Source organism: Telopea speciosissima, chromosome 1 (genome assembly GCF_018873765.1).
Source record: "Telopea speciosissima isolate NSW1024214 ecotype Mountain lineage chromosome 1, Tspe_v1, whole genome shotgun sequence".
Taxonomy (NCBI): Eukaryota; Viridiplantae; Streptophyta; class Magnoliopsida; order Proteales; family Proteaceae; genus Telopea; species Telopea speciosissima.
This window is the reverse complement of record NC_057916.1, coordinates 6559006-6579128: the sequence shown is the minus strand read 5'-3', so window position 1 is coordinate 6579128 and position 20123 is coordinate 6559006. Positions and strand designations below refer to the sequence as shown.

The following is a 20123-nucleotide window of genomic DNA, read 5'->3' as shown; positions in this document are numbered from 1 at the left end:
ATATGAAATTTAATATCACTCCTAGTGGGGTAGTGAATTCAGTCAATAGTCAACACTTTAGCTTCTTGCCTTTTTGAATTTTCGCTGATCAATACATATAGGAGATTGCAGTGTTGCTCTCTTCAAACTCTCAACTCTGCTCTTCGGTTTCCACTAAGAAGTAAATGGTCAAAAATTCATAATCGATTGTGTTCGTATCCTTTGGGGAATCAATATTTAAAAAAGTGTTTTTCGGAATTATCCCAACCCTTTCAAAAGCTAATGCAAATAGTGTTATATTCAATCCGTTTTTCATTCCTAGTCATGGTTTAAAAAATCGGAATCAAATCGGTCAATTAGTTTCCAGCTGATTTGAATCGGATTCGACACTGGCCGATTCGATTACGGATTCCGGGTTCTGAAACCCTGTCCCTAGTCGACCATGTCCTACTTTACACTTATTCTATCCTCTAACCTAATACGGTCATAGTATTACTGAAATGGCTCTTCTTCCTACGTTCCGCCATCTCCTTGGCTGCATCCGCAACCCCTCAAAGACATTAATCCTCCCAAGCATTTCAATCCCCACCAGCAACAACTTCTCTCTTCTTTTATTATCTTCTCCAACATCGCAACTAGAATTTAAATCCAAATACCAATTCCATACTCTGAAAGCTCTTCTCGCAGCGAGAGGTTAGCACTCGCATACCCAATGTGGGACTGAAAATTCCGACGCTCAATCAAATTATGTGCTTAGATATTTATGTTCTTGCTTGCAGAAAAAACCCTAGTGCTCACCAAAGATGAGAGGTTGGGCTCGAGCTCTGTTGCTACCGAGCCGGTTCAGAGTTCAAGCACAATTGCCGCCATTGTCACTTCCTTGGGTGGTCGGCCCGGTGCTGTGGGGGTTGTTCGGTTATCGGGCCCTTCGGCTGTTTCTGTAGCTTCCCGTGTCTTTAGGCCTGTGACAAAGAAGAAAAGGAAGAAGCAAGGTTCTGGTGAGTATTCATGGAAGCCCAGAAGCCACTTTGTGGAGTACGGTGTGGTTTCAGATTCTCAAGGCAATGTTGTTGACGAGGTAACTTCTTCTATGCAATTCAGTAAGGACTCTAGCTCTTTCTTGGGTCAAAATTAGGCGATTCTCCACACTATCTATCTGGATTTTAGTGTTGGGTCATTGTGTTAGTGGCGTATGGAGTCGAGAGTAAGTGTCAGTGTCATGCTGCCTTGTTGGAGTGGTAGTTATTTCATTTCAGACAACTTCAAGCATATGAAAGTATTTACTTTGACACCATATTTGCAGTTAAGTAAATTGAATGTTGCTAATTTCATTCTAATATACCGACAAGCTCCTTACTTTTAAGGTTCTTGATTGTTGAACAAGGACATTACCAATGGTTTCTCTTTCACAATGAGCTAAGCACTAAACTAAGTTTTTTCCTGAGTTACTTGCATAACTAGGTACTTGTGTAATTGTGTTTCCGCTTCCTTCTCTAGGTTCTAGCATTGCCCATGTTGGCACCGAGATCCTACACTCGAGAGGATGTGGTGGAGCTCCAGTGCCATGGGAGTGATGTATGTCTGCATCGAGTGTTGAGAGCTTGTTTAGAAGCTGGGGCGAGGCTTGCAGAACCAGGTTGGCTTTTAATATATATATTTTTTCATTTAGAATTGATACACAATAGTACCTCAGAAATCCATTCTTTTTCTATTAAAAAAAATAACCAGAATTTAGAATATCGATACTGTACAAGGTGAGAATGTATGGGTGTTTATGTGGAATTCAGATCTAAAAAAAAGATGTGGGTTGTTCAATGCTTCTGTCATTCTATGATTCTCTTCCTTTTTGTATATGACATCGCTCATCACTTTGGCAGCACAACTAATTCACAAACATAACTCCAAAGTTAATTTTTGACCCATAGGTTTTTGGATACCCCTGGTGACTAATGAATGGCAAGTTCTTTTCTTTGTGTAGATCCTATGCTGATGAGAACTTGATGAGTTGATCAACCTACATGTCTCACTTTCACAGCTGTTTCAGGAGTTACATTCAATTAACATTGGACCCGGGAGTGATAGAGCAACTGTAGTTGGGTCCTTCAGAAGTCCCAACTATATCAAGCTGTGATAAGATTGATTCTATCAAGTTATCATAAGTTACATTTGAGAGACTGTCGAGTTTTATCTAGAAATTATAGGTTAGGTCATGTGAAGCTATAATAAGCTTCTGTATTTCTTTGAAGACAGTATCATCAGTACTTTCTGAGGGAAAGTTATCGCTTAGATTATATAAAATCAAACTAGACGTCCTCTGTTAATGTAATAGAATGAAGATCAGCATTATCTTTTTGGTCATATCCCCCGTCTATTTGATTGGATCAGTGTTGCTGCCTTGGCATACTTTTGACCCCTAGCACCCCCAGATGTTCTTCCTTCTGTTTGGAATGCCTCTACAACAAAGGCAGCTTAGAAGGGCCTATATGGCAAACCCCTATGCAAGGTCCAACGAGGTGCTTGCCTGGTCTCCTAGGAATTTATTTGTGTGCCGAGATTAGTGATCTACTAAATCAAGAGAACATGTATATTATTTCCTCTCATGTTTTCTATTGTTGTGCTATAATTCTTATTATTTGTTACATTGTGACATTTTTAGATTTCTTTCACTTTTTTCTTTAATTAACTTTATAGTATGTTAGGAAAGTTACTTCCTAGGCCTTTTTTTTATTTTTTTTTATTTTTTATTTTTAGGATGTTAGGAAAGGGACTGGGAACATTACGTCAAAATTTTGCTGGTTAAAGAAGCAGGGTAACTGCCTAGGTTACAGGCCATCTCATCACCCAGGGTTGCCTAGGCATCTGGACAATATTTCATTGAATAATTTGATAGAGTAATGATAGTAAAAATTTTCTTATGGGTTACAAAGTGCAAACCCGCAAGTCTTCTCAGTTGAGATTGGTTCATACAAACTAAAGTCAATTGATTCCTCTTCATTCTTCATGTTTTATGTGTATTAATGCTTATAATATGCATGCCCTCCTGAATTGCTCTGTTACACATTTGCTGAATCAAACATCCTTAGATGGCATCCCATCCTGAAAACCTTAATCCTTAACGAAAAAGGGAAGGAAAAAAAAGTCTATAGAAAAACTTGGATTGTTGAAGAAATACAGGGTAATGGTTGGACTAATTCATGCAGAGGGAAGTTAGAGGAACTCCATTTTCATGTTATTCTCCATCGAATTGGTGAGTCTGTGTTGATAAAAGCATGGACAAACTTGATACCCCTAGGTGACTAGATAGCTTCATAGAGCAAGCCACCACCAGACGATGTAGGCTGTATGCCTTTATCAAACCAGCAATCCATATTGCTAGGTGAGATAAGATGGTTATATATAAGCACTGATTAAGGAAAGTTTAGGGGGACTGTACCCTGGAACTGTAATCAAGAACCTTCCCGAAAGTCAAATACTGATGCTCATTTCCACCCACAAAAGGAAATGAAAAAGAATTTATTATATTTAGTTGATGTTGTACTGTAGAATGGATTTTGGTTTCTAAAAATATGTAATAGCTAAAGCCTAAAATTCACCAGTTTGTTTTGTTAATGATATTTCTATGTAATAAAAAAGTAAAATGAGTCAAATTTGTAAATTCTTGAAAATTTCAATACCAAAGTCTCTTGGTACACCTTAATGACTAGCCAGATTCATTGCTTAGCCTCATCCAGCCTTGGGAATGAAATGAATTAGATCCCTGTAGATTCTCATATGAATTCACACAGGCTGATAATACTTGGGGTCCAGATCCATCTTTTATCCATCCTTGCATTTTTCCTTTTCTGACCAGTTGTCCCTTTATTTGTCCTTTTCTATATGAGTTACTCTAGAGATATACTTGAATCCAAGTTTTTGATATGGATATGATCAGAAAAACCAATTACCAAATTAATGACTGCAATTGCTGTGTAGAGGACTACGACAAACCATATTTTATTCCACTTCTTTTTTTATTTTATTTTATAAAGCAACTCTGGTATCAATATCCAGACCCTGTAAAAATTGACATCGACAATATTGAGTCGAGACTCTATTTCATACTTTAGTTCTTCTTTTTTAATTTGGACAAATTCTGTTTGGTGGTCCATGTTTTTTGAGTCTGCCTGTTCAGACATGTCACAGTGTATGGCATGAAGGCCCACCAGCATGGCTTTCATAATGCCAGTCCCTTTGGAAATGTAATAATAAGTTCTATTAATTTTGCTATTTTCTTTTCTTTTTCAGGAGAGTTCACCCTACGTGCTTTCTTAAATGGGCGGTTAGACCTCTCCCAGGCTGAAAATATTGAAAAACTAATTTCATCCAAGTCTGTGGCTGCTGCAGATGCAGCACTGGCAGGAATTCAGGTATGTTTAATCTTCTTGATTAGAAGTACTTATTCTTTTGGGACATAGCACTTGGTGAGAAATGGGCATTGGTTGCTTATTTTAGCTATGTATATGAGCGGTCGTGAATAGCATATTCTCTATGACAGGGAGGGTTCTCTACTTTGGTCAAATCACTGAGAGCCCAGTGCATTGAGTTGCTAACTGATATTGAAGCTCGTTTAGATTTTGAAGATGAGATGCCACCACTAGACACGGCCATTTTGATAGACAAGATACACACCATACAAAAAGATGTGGAGCAGGCATTGGGGACAGCCAATTATGATAAGATTCTACAATCTGGGTTGCAGGTATTACTGCATTATTTGAAGACTTTGATTTAGTATTGAATTTTTAGAAGCTGTCTTGCTTGCTTCCTGCACACATGAAACTCATGCAGTGAGGTAACCATTTGATAGGTCCAACCTAGGATGTCTTAGGTAAAAAAGCCCTTGTAAATCAGGTTACTATAAATTCTAATCATCACTAGCGTGGCCTTATGAGGGTTTGCACTAGGCATCAATCATTCGGGTATGCTTTCATGACAATTATGAATTCATTTTAGTGTAATATCCTTGTATAACAATTTTGGTGATGCACATTGTCCCATCTAAAGTGCATGTTTTGCTACGAGATCTAGGCCCTTCATTCAATAAAAGACAAATATACCCCTATTCAAACTTAAATATCCCTAACAACCGATGCTCCTACATCAAAAAGTGTGGGCATATGCCCAAAGATGATGGTCTTTGAGATTTTTCAACATTTTCATGCTAAAGTTGAAAGGGAAAGAGGAAAACCTTTAAAGTGTATTCGCCCTTATAGAGTAAGCGTTGGTGGGGAATATACTTCGAAGCAAATAGCCACTGTGATTAGTATAAAATAAGAGATTATGAGAGACTTCTCTTTTCAGTAAACTGAATGACTTCCGTTTTCCCTTTACTAGTAGGGGCCCAGCCCTGCTTGGCTCCGCTTACAGGTGCGGATCCTTAGCCAGTGCTGCTCCTAGGTATAGATATGCTATCAGATTGATCTGCAGCTGGTGCTTCTTGCGCTAGACGGAATGAACCCTTGTCTTGGTTGGCTTTGTCACGTCACTGGAGTTAGCTCTGCCTTCTCGCTCGCATCATTCGCTCTGTTCGTTGGGTCCTATCTTGTAGAGCCATCAGTCGTCCCTGTCTCCCTCTGAGACTAGGAAGCTGGCCGAGGAAAAGAATCAGTAAGAGAAACCGGATTTTCAACACCAAGTTAAAAACTAAAAAAAATAAAAAAATAAAAAGAATGAAAGCACCTTGTAGAACAATGGTTTATTTCTTGCCTGAATAAGCCTGGAAAGAGAAGGACAGAGAAAATTAAAAAAGAAAGTAAGTACTTGGTAGAACCAGTATACTTGTTTTCTGTACTGGTCTTTTGAAGAGGAAAGCTTCCTTCAGTTATTCTTCAAATGAAAATAGAAGAAAATATAGTACATCATAGGGAAACACTATTTACAGTCCTTATTTACAATCTTTCTCCCTATATCCCTTGTGTCTATTTTGTCCCCTGGACTAAATCCCCCTAAATGTGGGCCTTTAACTATATCATGACCATCTACTACATGCAACTCAGTATCTCTGCTCCTGCTTTTGTCCAATTCACATGAAACTCAGTGTGCTTGTGGTGCACCCTGCACTAACAATTTCTGGGACTTTGTCAAGTTCTTCCTTCTTTTATTGATTGAATTGGAATTTGTATTAGTATACAGGAAAGTATCATTATGACCCTCCCCAGACCCCACAATGGCGGGAGCCTTGTGCACTGGGTACACCCTTTCCTTATACAGGAAAGTATCATTATTTGCAGAAAACTATATGCTTTAGTGTTTCTCAGAGTCGGAGCACTTTGAGCTCCATGGTTATCTAGGGGGATAGTTTCCCCCATCTTAAAAGTGTAAGCTAATCCTACTTTCTCTGTTTCTTTTAAATGTGTCTGTGAACAAAGGGATAGTTATAAAGCATGGTTTACATGTTCCCATTCTGATCTGAACTTATATTCATTTAAAATCTTACAGATTGCAATTGTTGGTCGGCCTAATGTTGGGAAGTCAAGCCTCCTTAATGCTTGGAGCAAAGTAGGTTTCACTATTTGTTCTCGATGCTGCATAATTCTGTTAATATTGTATTCATTTTGATTGGTGATAAAGAATTCTAATGAAATGAACCTGCATGGTATGGTTTGGCCTGTTTTCATATATTCTACTTCTAATATCTGACTTCCCCTCATTATTATTATTTTCAACTAAGCTTACTGAGCTAGCTACTTTTTTCTCTACATATAATTGTCAGAGAAGACTGCATGTTTGCATCAGCTTTGCAAACCTGACTACCCTGGAGGAATATTAATAAATGTAATGAAAGGATACATTATTGCAAAGTCTCTTCATATGGTATTAACTGTATATTTGAAGGATTGGACCCACCACTGATTAGGTCCCATATAAGAGATTGTCTAGGCCCAAAATATCCTTTAGATGATAATGATATAAATATATGATTGCATTAGTTTAGATATTAAGAAAATGCTGCAGCAAGATAAACTGCTGATCACATAGATGAAATCATCCACACATGCTGCCTTTAGCCCTGTGCATCTCTTGGGTGGGACCTATATAGAAGCTTGTCTGGGGCTAAGGTACCTGGACAGCAGTAGACATTTCAATGAGGGTGCATTTAGTTTAAGCATCCATGCTGCATAATCAACTGCACCACAACTCTTATGGAAGGGTGTCTTTCCGTTTTAGCATGCAGAGTGAGAGAGCGATTGTTACAGCAATTTCTGGAACCACAAGGGATGTGGTTGAAGCCAGTGTAACAGTTCATGGCATTCCTGTCACCCTTCTTGATACTGCAGGAATAAGGGAAACTGATGATATTGTGGAGAAGATTGGTAAGTTGATCATCTCTTGTACAATGTTGAGGAATCGTAAATGTTCCTGTATTTCTTTCCTTCAAATTTTTTTTACTTCAATAGATCCCAAATTCTTAAATAATAACAATTAATAAGTCTATACTATGCTTTTTTTTTTTTTTTTCTAATTGATTTAGTATTTGAATATCGCTATATTACTATTTTTTTTTTACCTAGAAATGTAAATAGTATTTATTTTTTTATAGCAAGACCTCTTTTTCTATTTAAGTAAGTTAATGTTCTGGTATGACTAGATGCGTATATTTCTTAATGTATACTCATTTCCCTAAACAGGTTTGTGAATTCAAAAGAAACAAAAGAGGCAAAAACATAGTTGTCAAGGCATTGCCTAGGTGTCCAGGTACTTTGGTCGCCTTGCAGCCAGGCCCCTTCCAATGCCTTGGTCGCCTAGATGTCATGACAACTATGGAAGAAAATTTATTGACAATATCTAAATTGCTAAGGGGCATTATTATCATGAAAATGCATTGTAAGCCTTGAAAAATGGGAGTGGCTCATTTTTGGCATATTGTTATAATACATATAGAGTTGTGATACGTGCAATAAAGAAGGACTAGCATTTTCTGAAATTCTTATTGATAATACCTGTAGCAGTTCTGATACAACCAACAGTGATAATAAGGAGAAGAAGAAAGGAAGGAAGTAGCAACAGTGCTACCGATTGGAGACGTTGAGTTAATCTCCAGTCGGTAGTAAAGAGATATGTTTATAACTAATGATAAAAGAAAAGAATTACAATAATACTCGCACTACTTAAGACACATAACAGCCCACATAAATGAAAATAAGACAAGAATACCCCTTGCAGTAGTAACCTTTTATCGCTCCCCCTCAAGCAGGTGCATAAATATCATCCTTGCCCAGCTTGGAAAATCCTTCAAGAAAAGTGGGCTGAAACAAGACTTTGGTCAACATGTCACTGAGCTGACCTCTATAGAACTAACAAAATGGGTAGAAATCTTCTTCATCATCACTGCATCCCGCACAAAAAGGGCAATCAACTACAATGTGCTTAGTCCTCTCATGGAAAGCAGGTTTACTGGCAATGTAGATGGTTGCCTGATTATCACAATACATATCAATAAGCTTGGGAATAGGAAAACAAAACTCCTGAAGAAGAGACTTCAGTTGTAGTTTGAGCCATAGTTCTATACTTAGATGTTGCACTAGACCTCACCACTGTGGTCTATTTCTTCCAAGTAACGAGATTTCTATTAACTAAAGTATAATAGCTAGTAATAAATCTCCTATCATCTTCATCACTAGCACTGTCAGCATCAGAGTATCCAACAAGATCAACATTTCTATTAGGTCTGTATAGACCCTTTCCTGGAGCCTTTAAGATACCGCAAAATTTGACAAGCTGCCTCCCAATGAGCCCATTTGGGGATTCTCCAAAATTGACTCCTACTAAGTTTACCAACCAGCCTCCTGTACGGATTCTTATATGTAAGCTCCTCACCATCATTAGTCCCAAACTTTTGATGTGGATCCATAGGTGTACCAACAGGTTTGAACGCTAACATCCCAGTCTCAGACTGAAGATCGAGCACATATTTCTTTTGAGAGAGACTACTAATAACCTCAATTCTCAGAAAATCTTAAGGGTACCCAAATCTTTCATCTGAACGAGTACTTTTGCGTAGAGCAACCGGCAAGTTAGTTGGTGTAGATAAAGGATCTCCAACCAAAAAATTAGACTAAGCAGAGAGCAATGGAGAAGGAAATGCAGCCATAGTTGGAGATGGTTTAGGGCATCATTGATAAACTTGCAGTGCTGTTGGCCTTGAAGTAGTCGGAGAAACTGAAAAAGGAACTAAAATAGGAACAGGAGGAGATGGGACAATGTTAGTTGTCAAGTCACGACCCTCAGCAAAAAAAAAATTTGGTGTACTCTCGAAGAAGGTAACATCGGCACTTACAAACTGTTGATGGGTAATAGGGGCATAACAATGGTAACCCTTTTGAGTGTGCGAATATCCAAGAAAAACATATTTGATTGCTCAGGAAGATAATTTATCAATAGCTGGATCTAAACATTAACATAACAGGTGCAACCAAACACACGAGGTGGCAAAGAAAATAAGGGAGGATGAGGAAAAACAATACGCATAACAGATTTATTGTTAAGAACAAAGGAAGGCCTATGATTATTCACATAACAAGCGGTTAAAACAACATCCAAACCAAAGAATCCTAGGAACATTCATATAAAGACGAGCAATCTCTAATAAGTGTCTATTCTTCCGTTCAACTACACTATTCTACTGAGGGGCATAAGAGCAACTAGTTTGATGTAAAATACCATGCGTAAAGAAAAAAAAAAGAATTTCCACGTGGAGTATATTCTAATACATTATCCGTGCGAAAAAATTTAATGAGAAACACCAAGTTATGTTTTTTATTCTACTATAAAAAGATTTAAAGACAAACAAAAAACTCTGAATGATCTTTCAATTAATACAACCAAGTCAAGCGTGAATGATCCACAAAGTATGGTGATGTTTACCAAGCTCACAAGCTTCACATAGGAAGTGTTTGTTGAAGCTTGGACACAACAAATGCCCTAACCAATAATGCCAATAAAAAAGGGAAACACCACCCGAAGCCAGTCTTCTCCTCAGATTTCTCGATGGTGTTTATGGTGATGGGAACCACGGCAGCAGCAGGAGAGACAGCAGGGGTGTGGGTGACCATATCCTCACCAGTCTGGATTATCGAAGAATCGGTTTTGAAAGTGTTGTTCTCTACTTGGGTGAAAACCTTAGTGAGGGTTTTGGAGGATTCAAACCAGGGATCCGAAGGTTGGTATGTGATGGCAATTACAGTAAATAAAAGAACAGAGAAGACAAAGACGGAGAAGTAAACATTGCTGATGATTTTAATTAGATTTTGCCCTACAGGCTCTGTTGAACTCGCTTCTTTCATGGCCACCAACACCACGTCCTCTCCCTCCCCCTGAACCTCGACCTCCACCAGGAAAACTTGGGCCACACCCACTACTAGTCTACTACTGCTACCAGTAGCAAATGCAGAGCTATCCTTGGCTGAAGAAGAGGATTCAGATTTGGCAAGGGAAGGAGAGACAAGCTGTTGAATGCAACAGAAAGCTTCATTCATTGAAGGTACCTTTTCTTTTGTAAGCAATTGACTTTTCACAGGTTGAATCTTAGGGTTTAAACCAGAGAGAAATTTGGCAACTTTGAGCTCTACACGCTGAGATTTCAACATTTTAAGATCAGTAAAGAAGGGTTGAGAGAGACATTGAATTTTTCCCACATAACCTTAAGGGCATTATAATATTCACCTATTGATTTACCATTGTGCTTGAAACAAAATGTATTCTCATACAAGTCTAAACTCATGACAAATTCTTGTCTTGCGAGTAACTCTCCCTCAAGACTTCTTTAGCAGTACTGTGGAACATGACACATTATTAGCCATTGATGGTTCCATGCTACTCCATAGCCACACAAGAAGTGTATCATTTCACGCATCCACTCCTCATCAAGGTTCGAAAACTTGTGTCTCGGTGCCAACTCGGACCCTTGAAAAACCGAGTCGAGTCGGGGGGGTTGACTTTTTTTCCTTTTGGAATTTTATTTTTTAACTATTTTTATTGGATTCAAATAGGGGGGTATTTGCTTATTTATGAATAATATCTTAAGTAAATGATATTAGGCATAAATAAGTGTCTGTCTTGGTTCTTGGCATAGATAGGTGTCTGTATACCAAGAATTTCCAGTAAGATCTCGAGATCTGGCACTCATATAAAGGACCTATATAAGCATTTTCCTTTGTCAAACCGAGATCTCGGTGAGATATTGACATTTTGAGACTCGTAGGCAGTCTGGTCTCGGGATTTCGAAAAACCGAGAAACTCGGCGAGATCTCGCGAGTTCTCGAACTATGCTCCTCATAATCTTTAGGGTCAATAACGAGAGGTTATGCCATTAAGTATTTTAATTTCCCTTTTGCATTGATATAAACCTTTACAGCCTGTGTAATGTAGTCCTAGATAGGTAGGAGACCTACTAGGAGCCAGTTCAACCAGGATCTAATCTGAACAGGTCATCCGAATGGGTGAAACTTGAGTTTTAGGTCAAAATTAGAGTTAAAGTTAGGTTTAGGTTAGAGTTGTCTTATATAGTAATGATGGGCAGGTGTAGGGAAGTCTAATGGTATAGGTTTTATGATGTTTGAGTGAATGGAAGTAAGTTAGGTGAGTTGGGCAGCAAGATAAGGTTATTTGAGACAATTCCTAATGGAGGTAGGAGAAGGGGATTCTAGGGTTTAGAGATATGATTTGGTTACTAATTTCAGAATTATCATGTCATGAAATCAACTACTTATTCTGAGCATGAAATCAGAATCGAGTATGGTTGAAGGTCTGAAACTGTGTTTTAATGGAGGTAGGGGCAGAATGGGAAATATGAGAATATATTCAAATCAGGCCACAGGAATTAGGTCAAATTTGAATCACTTCCCAAATTAGGGTTAATAGAGGTATGGTGAAAATCTGAGTTCAATCGGATGGCTGGTTTGGTAGATCTCAAAAATCACCTTGTATGTGACCTTCTAGAAGGAAGAAGAATGGTTGCAGAATTTCTTACTTGTTGCAGGTCTTCAATGGTAGCAGCTTTGAAGATGAACAATGGGGTCTCCCGATCTTTACGATGCAAGGAGATAAGTAGCAGCCCTCCTAATCTTCACGATGCAAGGAGTCGATTGGAGATCCACCAATCCCTTCAACCTTGATATTACTCACAAGGCACACTCACGATGGAGCAAAGGCAGCAACAAAGGCAGCAAGCATAAAGCTAATTTTTATTAATCAAATTCGTATTCAATACTGGCCTCCCTTACAAACTTATATAGAAGACTCAAAAATAGACTTAGACACTAAAATGGAATGGCCTAACCCAATCCTTAACCTATTAGCTAACTTAAACTGACTAGGAAACTGAAATAGACTCAAAATAGAGTCCTAATCCAGCCCAACTAAACAACTAAAACAAAAACTAATAAAATCACTTAAATTGAACCATTGGTTGAACCGGTTTAATTTAAAACACCAAATAAAAAGCTAGTATGAAAATAAAACCAAGTATGGGAGCTAATCCCGTATGCAACCTATTTACCCATATTTTAGGCCCATAAAAGTGGCCTATTACATTAGAAACCCATGGGATCAAAGGCCCAACATATATGTAACCCAATCCTAGACTTATTCCTAATAAAAGAAGCCCAGTTTGGTGATAAATCTGCATCACTGTGCCCATAGAAGATAGTTGGATGCACCATTCATCTTAATGCAGTGATTTGGACATTCACAGAGTCTACAGATTGTTTTGAGTCACCCATTGAATAGATGACAATAGCACAATTGACAACAAGTGGATAAACAACGACAATAAGATAATAGAATAAATTGGTGACTAGTGTTGAAGTCATAAATTCAGCCACAAGTGATAAATAACTCCAATGAGTCATAAATTCAATGACAAGTGATAAACAACTCCAATGAGCAAAAGTGCAAAATTGCAGGTAGAGGAAGAAAACAGCAATAGTAGAAAATGATTTCCAGGAAATCATTTCTTCAGATCAGGCCAATTATGTCGAACATAAGGTATATAATATATGTAGAGTGATCAAAGCCCAAAAATTTGGGGTTATCCAACGGTTTGATAGGTAGCTACAGTAACAAACCTGAAAATAAAAACTACCAGGAAACACCAAACCATTTATCTGATCAGCACCAAATTTTGATCAATGAAGGAGACAAACCCCAAAACATCTCAAGCAACCAACGGTTAGATGTATAAATATTAGATATGTCCCAATTTTTTTTTTTCAAAAAAAACAAGAAAAAGGTGGGGGGATGGGGAACTAGGAGAGCCAAAAGCATGCTTGGAGTGAGTGAGAAACTTGATGTAAACACCAGCCTCAAGGTAGATCAAATGGACTCCATGTAAAGCCAAGTCTTTATCATCATAAGAAACCCTATATTTTCATATTCTATCAACTAGGGTTTCACAAAAACCAGAACAGTATAGATTGCTGCAAACCACAATAAAAGAAGGCCCTAATGGGACTCTCAAAGCAAGGGAAAAACGGATTTCAACTGCTTGTTGTTTATTGCTCCAATACCATGTAGCAGTTTATTTCTAAAAACAAGCACCAGTGATAATAATAATAAGAAGAAGAGAAGAAGATGAGGAGAAGAGAGAAAGAAAGGAAGTAGCAACAGTGCTACCGATTGAAGAGATTGAGTTAATCTCCAGTCGGTAAGGAGATATATTTATAACTAAAGATAAAAGAATAGAATTGCAACAATACCCCAACTACTTGAGTAAGATGCATAACACCGCACATAAGTGAATTAAAGACAAGATGCCCCCTGCAGTAGTAACTCGGTTGAATTATTAATAGGCACAAAGGTTATTTTAGTTTTTTGACCTAATGCAAAGCCTTTTGAGCTCTGAAACTCTCATTCTCTTTCTATGTTTACACATAATTATTATGGCAATTTTTGAATCCGGCCAGAAGACCTTCTTCCTCTCCACTTTTGTGGTGAAATGTCAACCACAGCTTGGTGGTGATTATTAGAATTCAATCCCAACAGAATGCCCTCCAACTTGATTTGTCATTCTCCATAATAAACAGAATTGTATTCCCTTCCATTAAAAGTGGCGCAGCTCAGGTGTGCACAGACAGCACAGTAAATCATGAAGTTGCTTGGCAAAATCTTGCAAATTAACAATTCATACAATGGTTAATTTAGGTAACAACTTGATTTGGTAGGGCATAAAATGACCTGGGCCTTTCAAGCAACAAGCTGGTCATCAAGTAATTAACCTTCTAATTGCAGCCAATTAATCTAGCTTCAGCCTCTGTAGATACATGAAGTGTTGCAGCCTATGTAGCTTATTTGTGGTTCGCTTCAATCCTTTTCTCATTATCAGTTTCATTGTAGGCGATTCTTACACATCTCAGTTATTCTTCCACTTTATTACCTATCTTATTAGGTGTAGAGAGATCCGAAGCAGTTGCAATGGGTGCTGATGTGATTATTATGACTGTAAGTGCTTTTGATGGAATGACATCTGATGATACCAAACTCCTTGAATGGATTCAAATCAACAAGGTTTGTACATGATTTCTTCTTTTGATTGTTTCTATTTCTCTCTCATTTTTATTTGGGGGAAGTTTTCATACACGGCCGTGTAAGCATGCACGATCGTGTCCCCTCTCACAAAGAGTTGGAAAAGTCATAAATCCCCACCCATTAATTAATGCCTTGAAACTCCCACCCACTCACATACATGGCTTACACAGCCGTGTATGAAAACTTTCCCCTTATTATTTTTTCTTTTCTTCTTCTTCTTCTTCCCCCCCCCCCCCTCCCTCCCCCTTCCCCTTCCCCTTCCCCTCTTTTTTTTGCATTGTCTTTTGTCGTCTGTCTGAAGTATGTCTTATCTGTAGTCACTTTTTCCTTTTCAATGAGATAATTATTTTATCAGGGAGAAAAAAGGAATTAGGTTAAAAGAACAAACCCAAAGACCTGAACATTCAAAGAATATGAACAGTAGGAAGCAACAGAAATATAGTATAAAGGTCCGTAGACTTCCTCCCAAATCCCTAGTTTTTTTTTCCCCCCGGATAAATAACAAATTCATTAGAAGAGAAGAAGGGGAGGTACAACAACAAGAGTAAGGCCAAAGACTGCCATCACGAAGAGCAAATTTCATAATAGGATAATTCCCAAATACAGTTACTCTCTAGTCAAACCCACATTGGCTAACTTATTAGCCAAAGAATGAGTGGACATCATCCTCCAAGAGAAAGAGAAGTTACCGGACATATTATTGGACCTGGTTCTTTAAATAAGATGCAAATGTCTCTGACAGCCGCCTGCATTGGACTTCAACCACTTGATGCAGGATTGATCAGATCTGATGGCTCTTATTGGCCTGCAAGTAATGGGCCCAATGATGGAATAGAAGAGATCTCAATCTGGCTGCTAGATGTGGGCCAGATCTGATCTCAAAATTAACGGGCAAATTTTCCACCGAATAACTACCAGATTTCAAGTATAATTTTCAGAAATAAAATCAACTTTAATTAGCTCAAATAATGGAGATTAATGTGGAGCAATTGAGAGGAGAGAAGTTAGAGAGGTTAGACCCTAAAATTTCGGATCTGAAACCAGCTTATGATGGAAAGAGGGATGAGGTGAGTAAATGTGCCGTGCTGTCATATAAAGGAGGAAAAGAAGATAGTTGTGATTGGAGTGAAGAAGATAAAATCCTCCTTAAAATTAGGATCTAAACCTGAACAAATTAATGAAGGGAGAGAAAAAGAAGAAATAGGTGAGGGCGGACCTTGGCACAATGGTAAGGTTGCTCCATTGCAACCTAGTGGTCGCGGGTTCGAGTCGGGAACGACTCTCTGCAAAGCAGGGGTGAGGCTGCATACATTATGACCTTCCCAAGACCCCGCAATGGCGGGAGCCTCATGCACTGGGTATGCCCTTTTTAAAGAAGAAGAAATAGGTAAACCATGGGGAAGGAGAGAAGAAAGATAAGAAGAAAATGAAGGAGATCTCTTATCGTGGGGAGGCTGTTCCTGACTCGAACGGAGAGAGAAGAGAGAAGAAATAAGGGGAGAGAGAAAAGCTTTAGCCATCGCTGACAACAAACCAAATCAATTCATTCCATTTCAATTGTGGTGGTGGTGGTGGGGGGTTTGTTGATTACATTCCTTATTTATGGAAGCTGAAATAAAATATCCTAGATTGACTCAATTACTAAGACTTTCCTAACTAAACAGATAATTAGGACTCTTAACTTTCCTAAACTAACTCGACTAATAATTTAGGATAAGATAAATCCCTACAACATGTGACCCACTGATAAAATAAGAATTTTCGTACACTCCCTAAAAACTCCATTTTGGGCTTTATATTTCAGCCCATTACAGCAATAAATACCAAAAACTAAAGCCCAACCCAAACCTATACTAAAACTTAGCCTAAATTTAAACCAAGCCTTAAACCGGGCCTGCATTACTGCTTGATGACCACCGCTTGGTCACCTTGCTAAATTGCTCTCGATGAAGATGCTCAGTGTTGACCTCTATGGGAACATGATGTTCAAAGACAAGCCTAAGAGCCTTCCTTCTTAGGAAGGTGAAGAGTCTCCAAGTGCCCCTACTGGCTGTGGAGAAACTTACGTATGACTTTAACTGTATGTGCCTTTATATTCAACCCTTACAACCCAGTTGAAGTAGGCTAAGTAGCCAATCTTAGACCCAAAAAAGGTGTTTTATTTTGTTGGGACTGAGCGTCCATTGTCTACAGGACCTGAATTAATCATGTTCCCATCATGTTTGAACACAATCCCTGCACTAGAAGACCTTGGATTCCCTATTGTGCATCCACCTAGAGATTGGTGAAATTCCATCATTGGCTTCAAATTAACCACTTCAGGAGAGAAGAGCAATGCTGTGATGATAATCTGAACCTATCTCTGATGATTGAATTAGTTGGAGTGCTGTTCATTTGTCTAGTATGCAGGCTTGTTTGCTACTCTGACAATAATCATGTCGATGAACTCCTGAATGGACCTCATTGCATTTCATAATACCCTACCATTGGAGATATGCTCCACATATCATCCACATTAATTTCACCTTAAGAGTCTTAGATATCAATGTTCAATTGTCAAATAAGAGACAGGAAGAAACGGATGAAGAGATGATTGACCAATTCACCATCTGCAAAGCATATTAGAAGCACATGAGAATGTTTCTTCTCCACTGAAGCATGTAACAGGCATTACTTACCCCCCCCCCCCTTTTGTAGTGCATCATTTTAATTCTGATGCTGGCCTCTCTCTTTTTGGAAATGCAGAAATCAACAGGTTCTTCTGCACCAGTGGTTCTTGTTATTAATAAAATAGATTGTGCACCATTAATTTCTATGGAAGTGTTCAAGGTAGATGGCAATCCTTTCTGTAAGCACATTTTGACATGTGCAGTAACTGGCCAAGGAATACCAGAGTTGGAGTCAGCAATACTAGAGATTGTTGGCCTTGACGAAATCTTTGCAGGGGGGCGTCGATGGGCTGTAAACCAGGTTAGCCATTTCTTCCTGATCATTTTCTTGTTCCTCCTTAAATCTGATGTTTCAAAAGTCTTGAGTCATCACACTGAATTCAGAATAACTATGGGCTCTCCTGCAGCAGAATGATCTAGTTATAGGACTTTACCTTTGGTTGGTAAAATCTCATGATGCTTTTAAACATGGAATATACAGAGGTGATGGATTCATATTGAGCCACTCCTTGTTATTTGCTTTCTTTTTGGGAGAAGTTCTCCCCAAAGGCCGTTGATATGGTCCCACTGCCCTTGGTTTTATGTCACATGCATCTCAGTTGGAAGTCAAACTTTGTAACATTTCTTATAATTAACAAATTTTATTGAAAAATTATAATGTGGAGTACAACTGCAAGAAGGGACAAAATCCCCTTGGACCAAGACCAAATACAAAGAACATAAAAAGCAGACAAAGATTAATGTGACAGGCATCAAAGAGGAATCACTCCCCACAGCAATCTGAGGCCCCACAACACCTTATCTAGCAAGGACATCAGCTAAGGAGTTTGCTGATCTGGGTCTCCAATGGAATGAAACAACAAAGGAAGACATCAAGTGCTGAATCTGGCGAACAATATTAAAGAATCTCCACGGATGTTTACCATCATTGCTGAACCAACCGATAACAATAGCCAAATTCCCTCGACCACAATATTATTTTGGTTTTCTCTAATTGCCATCTTCAAACCTGTGTGAAGCTGTAGTAATTATGCCCTAATAGAAGCACCTTTACCAATAGGACCAGAGTAGACATGGAGAGTATCCCCTGAAGTGTCTCTAATCACACCACCTATTCCTTTAGGACCAGGATTGCCCAATATGCAGCCATCAAAAAATTCAATTTAACCCTGCCAACTGGGGGAGGAATCCCCCTGCATGTTCTTGTCTAGGATATTCCTTGAGCTAATTACCACTGACCAATCCCAGAATTGTAACTACAAATACATGGGATATCCTTGAACAATTGTTAGCTGCTGCCCAATGATCCACTCTAGTTGTGTGACCTCCCTGATAACAGCCAAGAGAGAAGAGAACCCACTTATGAACAATTTTGCATTCCTTTCTCCTCAGATGCAGACTTCATGGATATTCTGTCCACGTGATCCTCATGTGTTGCATGTCAGTTCAACTGAATTTTACCACATATAGTCAAACCTTTTTAGAAAAGAATTTTATTGTTGAAATGAGAATGATCTAATACATGGTGGGTCATATGATTGAGATGGATCTTGAAACTTGACACATGACAATTCCAAATAGTAATTTTCCTAAATAGCTAAATCAGCTTCAACATGGTATAAAACCGTGGCCCATAGAGATCCTCCATCCTTTTCTTCAGGTGGTGCTTAGGGAGGGGATGGTTTTCTTGTGCTGCCATCCATGATTTTGTGCATCGTTGATCTGACTCTGAATGACTTCTCTAGAAAACTGTACAGATTGTTGAGATCTGATCTGACTCTAGGGCGTTGTTTCTTCTGAGGCAATCTGGTTTCAGTTTCTACACCCCCTCCACCCCCGGAAAAAAAAAAAAAATTCAGAAACAGATGGTCCATTTTAGATCTAAAATGTGACCAATTAAGAGATATGCCTACCAAGTTAGCTCCCTCGATTGATGGGTAGTCCCTATATGTTTTGTGGTGCTTGTTACACGCTCCACATGTAGGGAGAGGGTTCTCTGAGCAAGTGGCATAGAGGAGCGCACCAATAAAGTGCGACAAAATGGTTTCACACATAGGAGAGCAGAGAAGGTCATTTCATATGAGAAGAGAGAGAGCATTAGCTTACCCTCCCCTCGGCAAAGCGGGGGTAAAGCTGCGTACATTATGACCTTTTCCAGACACCGCAGTGGCGAGAGCCTCGTGCACTGGTCATGCCCTTTTTTTTCTTAATGTGGCACCTCTGATGCATAAATATAGGCATGGTTAGGGATCTGTTAAAGTGGATTCCCTATGCTGGTAGTCTTATGGTGTGTATTATTAATTAGACCTGCTACTGATGATTACCACCAATTAAAAGATTCAAATTGTTGTTGGAGGTTCTAATTTCTTATCTGTGTATTGCATTGGTTGGTCACAGAGACAATGTGAGCAGCTTATGAGAACTAAGGAAGCTCTGCTTAGGCTGAAATCATCAATCGCAGAGGAATTGCCCACGGATTTTTGGACAATTGATTTGAGAGAAGCTGCACTGGCCCTCGGGCAGATAAGTGGAGAAGGAATTTCTGAAGAAGTCCTGTCCAACATCTTTGCCAAGTTTTGTATTGGTAAATAGATTGTGAATGACCCAAGCATGTACATTATGTAAATTTGAAGATATTCTTTGTTACTCATCTTTGTAACATGCTGACTTTTTAATGATAAGAATTGAAGGTGTTGTTTCATTAATATGCTCTCTGCAACCCTCTGAGAGATATGCTCTTCTGAACAGACTACCCAAGTGGAACTGATTTCCTCCTTGTTGAATTTAGATATGGACAACCTTAAAAGAGAAATTAAGAAAGAAAATATCATGTTGTGGGGCCTCTGTGAGGGGTGCAAGTTTGGCACTGTCGGGCCGAACCTGCCCTGGCCCACCCTAGGCCAGAATAGGGCC

General features: G+C 38.8%; 1 protein-coding gene across 2 annotated transcripts; it reads left to right on the top strand.

Moving 5' to 3' along the window:
- The first annotated feature begins 458 nt into the window (after positions 1–458).
- LOC122649139 (tRNA modification GTPase MnmE) lies at positions 459–19915 on the top strand. 2 transcript variants are annotated; one of them, XM_043842512.1, is made up of 10 exons: positions 459–672; positions 759–1057; positions 1477–1615; positions 4264–4385; positions 4514–4717; positions 6457–6516; positions 7193–7331; positions 14402–14520; positions 17287–17511; positions 19608–19915. In XM_043842512.1, exons 1-10 carry the CDS (start codon positions 480–482, stop codon positions 19800–19802), a joined length of 1695 nt encoding a protein of 564 aa, XP_043698447.1. In that variant the 5' UTR covers positions 459–479; the 3' UTR covers positions 19803–19915. The 2 variants fall into 2 exon arrangements, with proteins under 2 accessions (XP_043698447.1, XP_043698448.1); XM_043842513.1 differs by lacking the exon at positions 17287–17511.
- Positions 19916–20123: the final 208 nt, after the last annotated feature.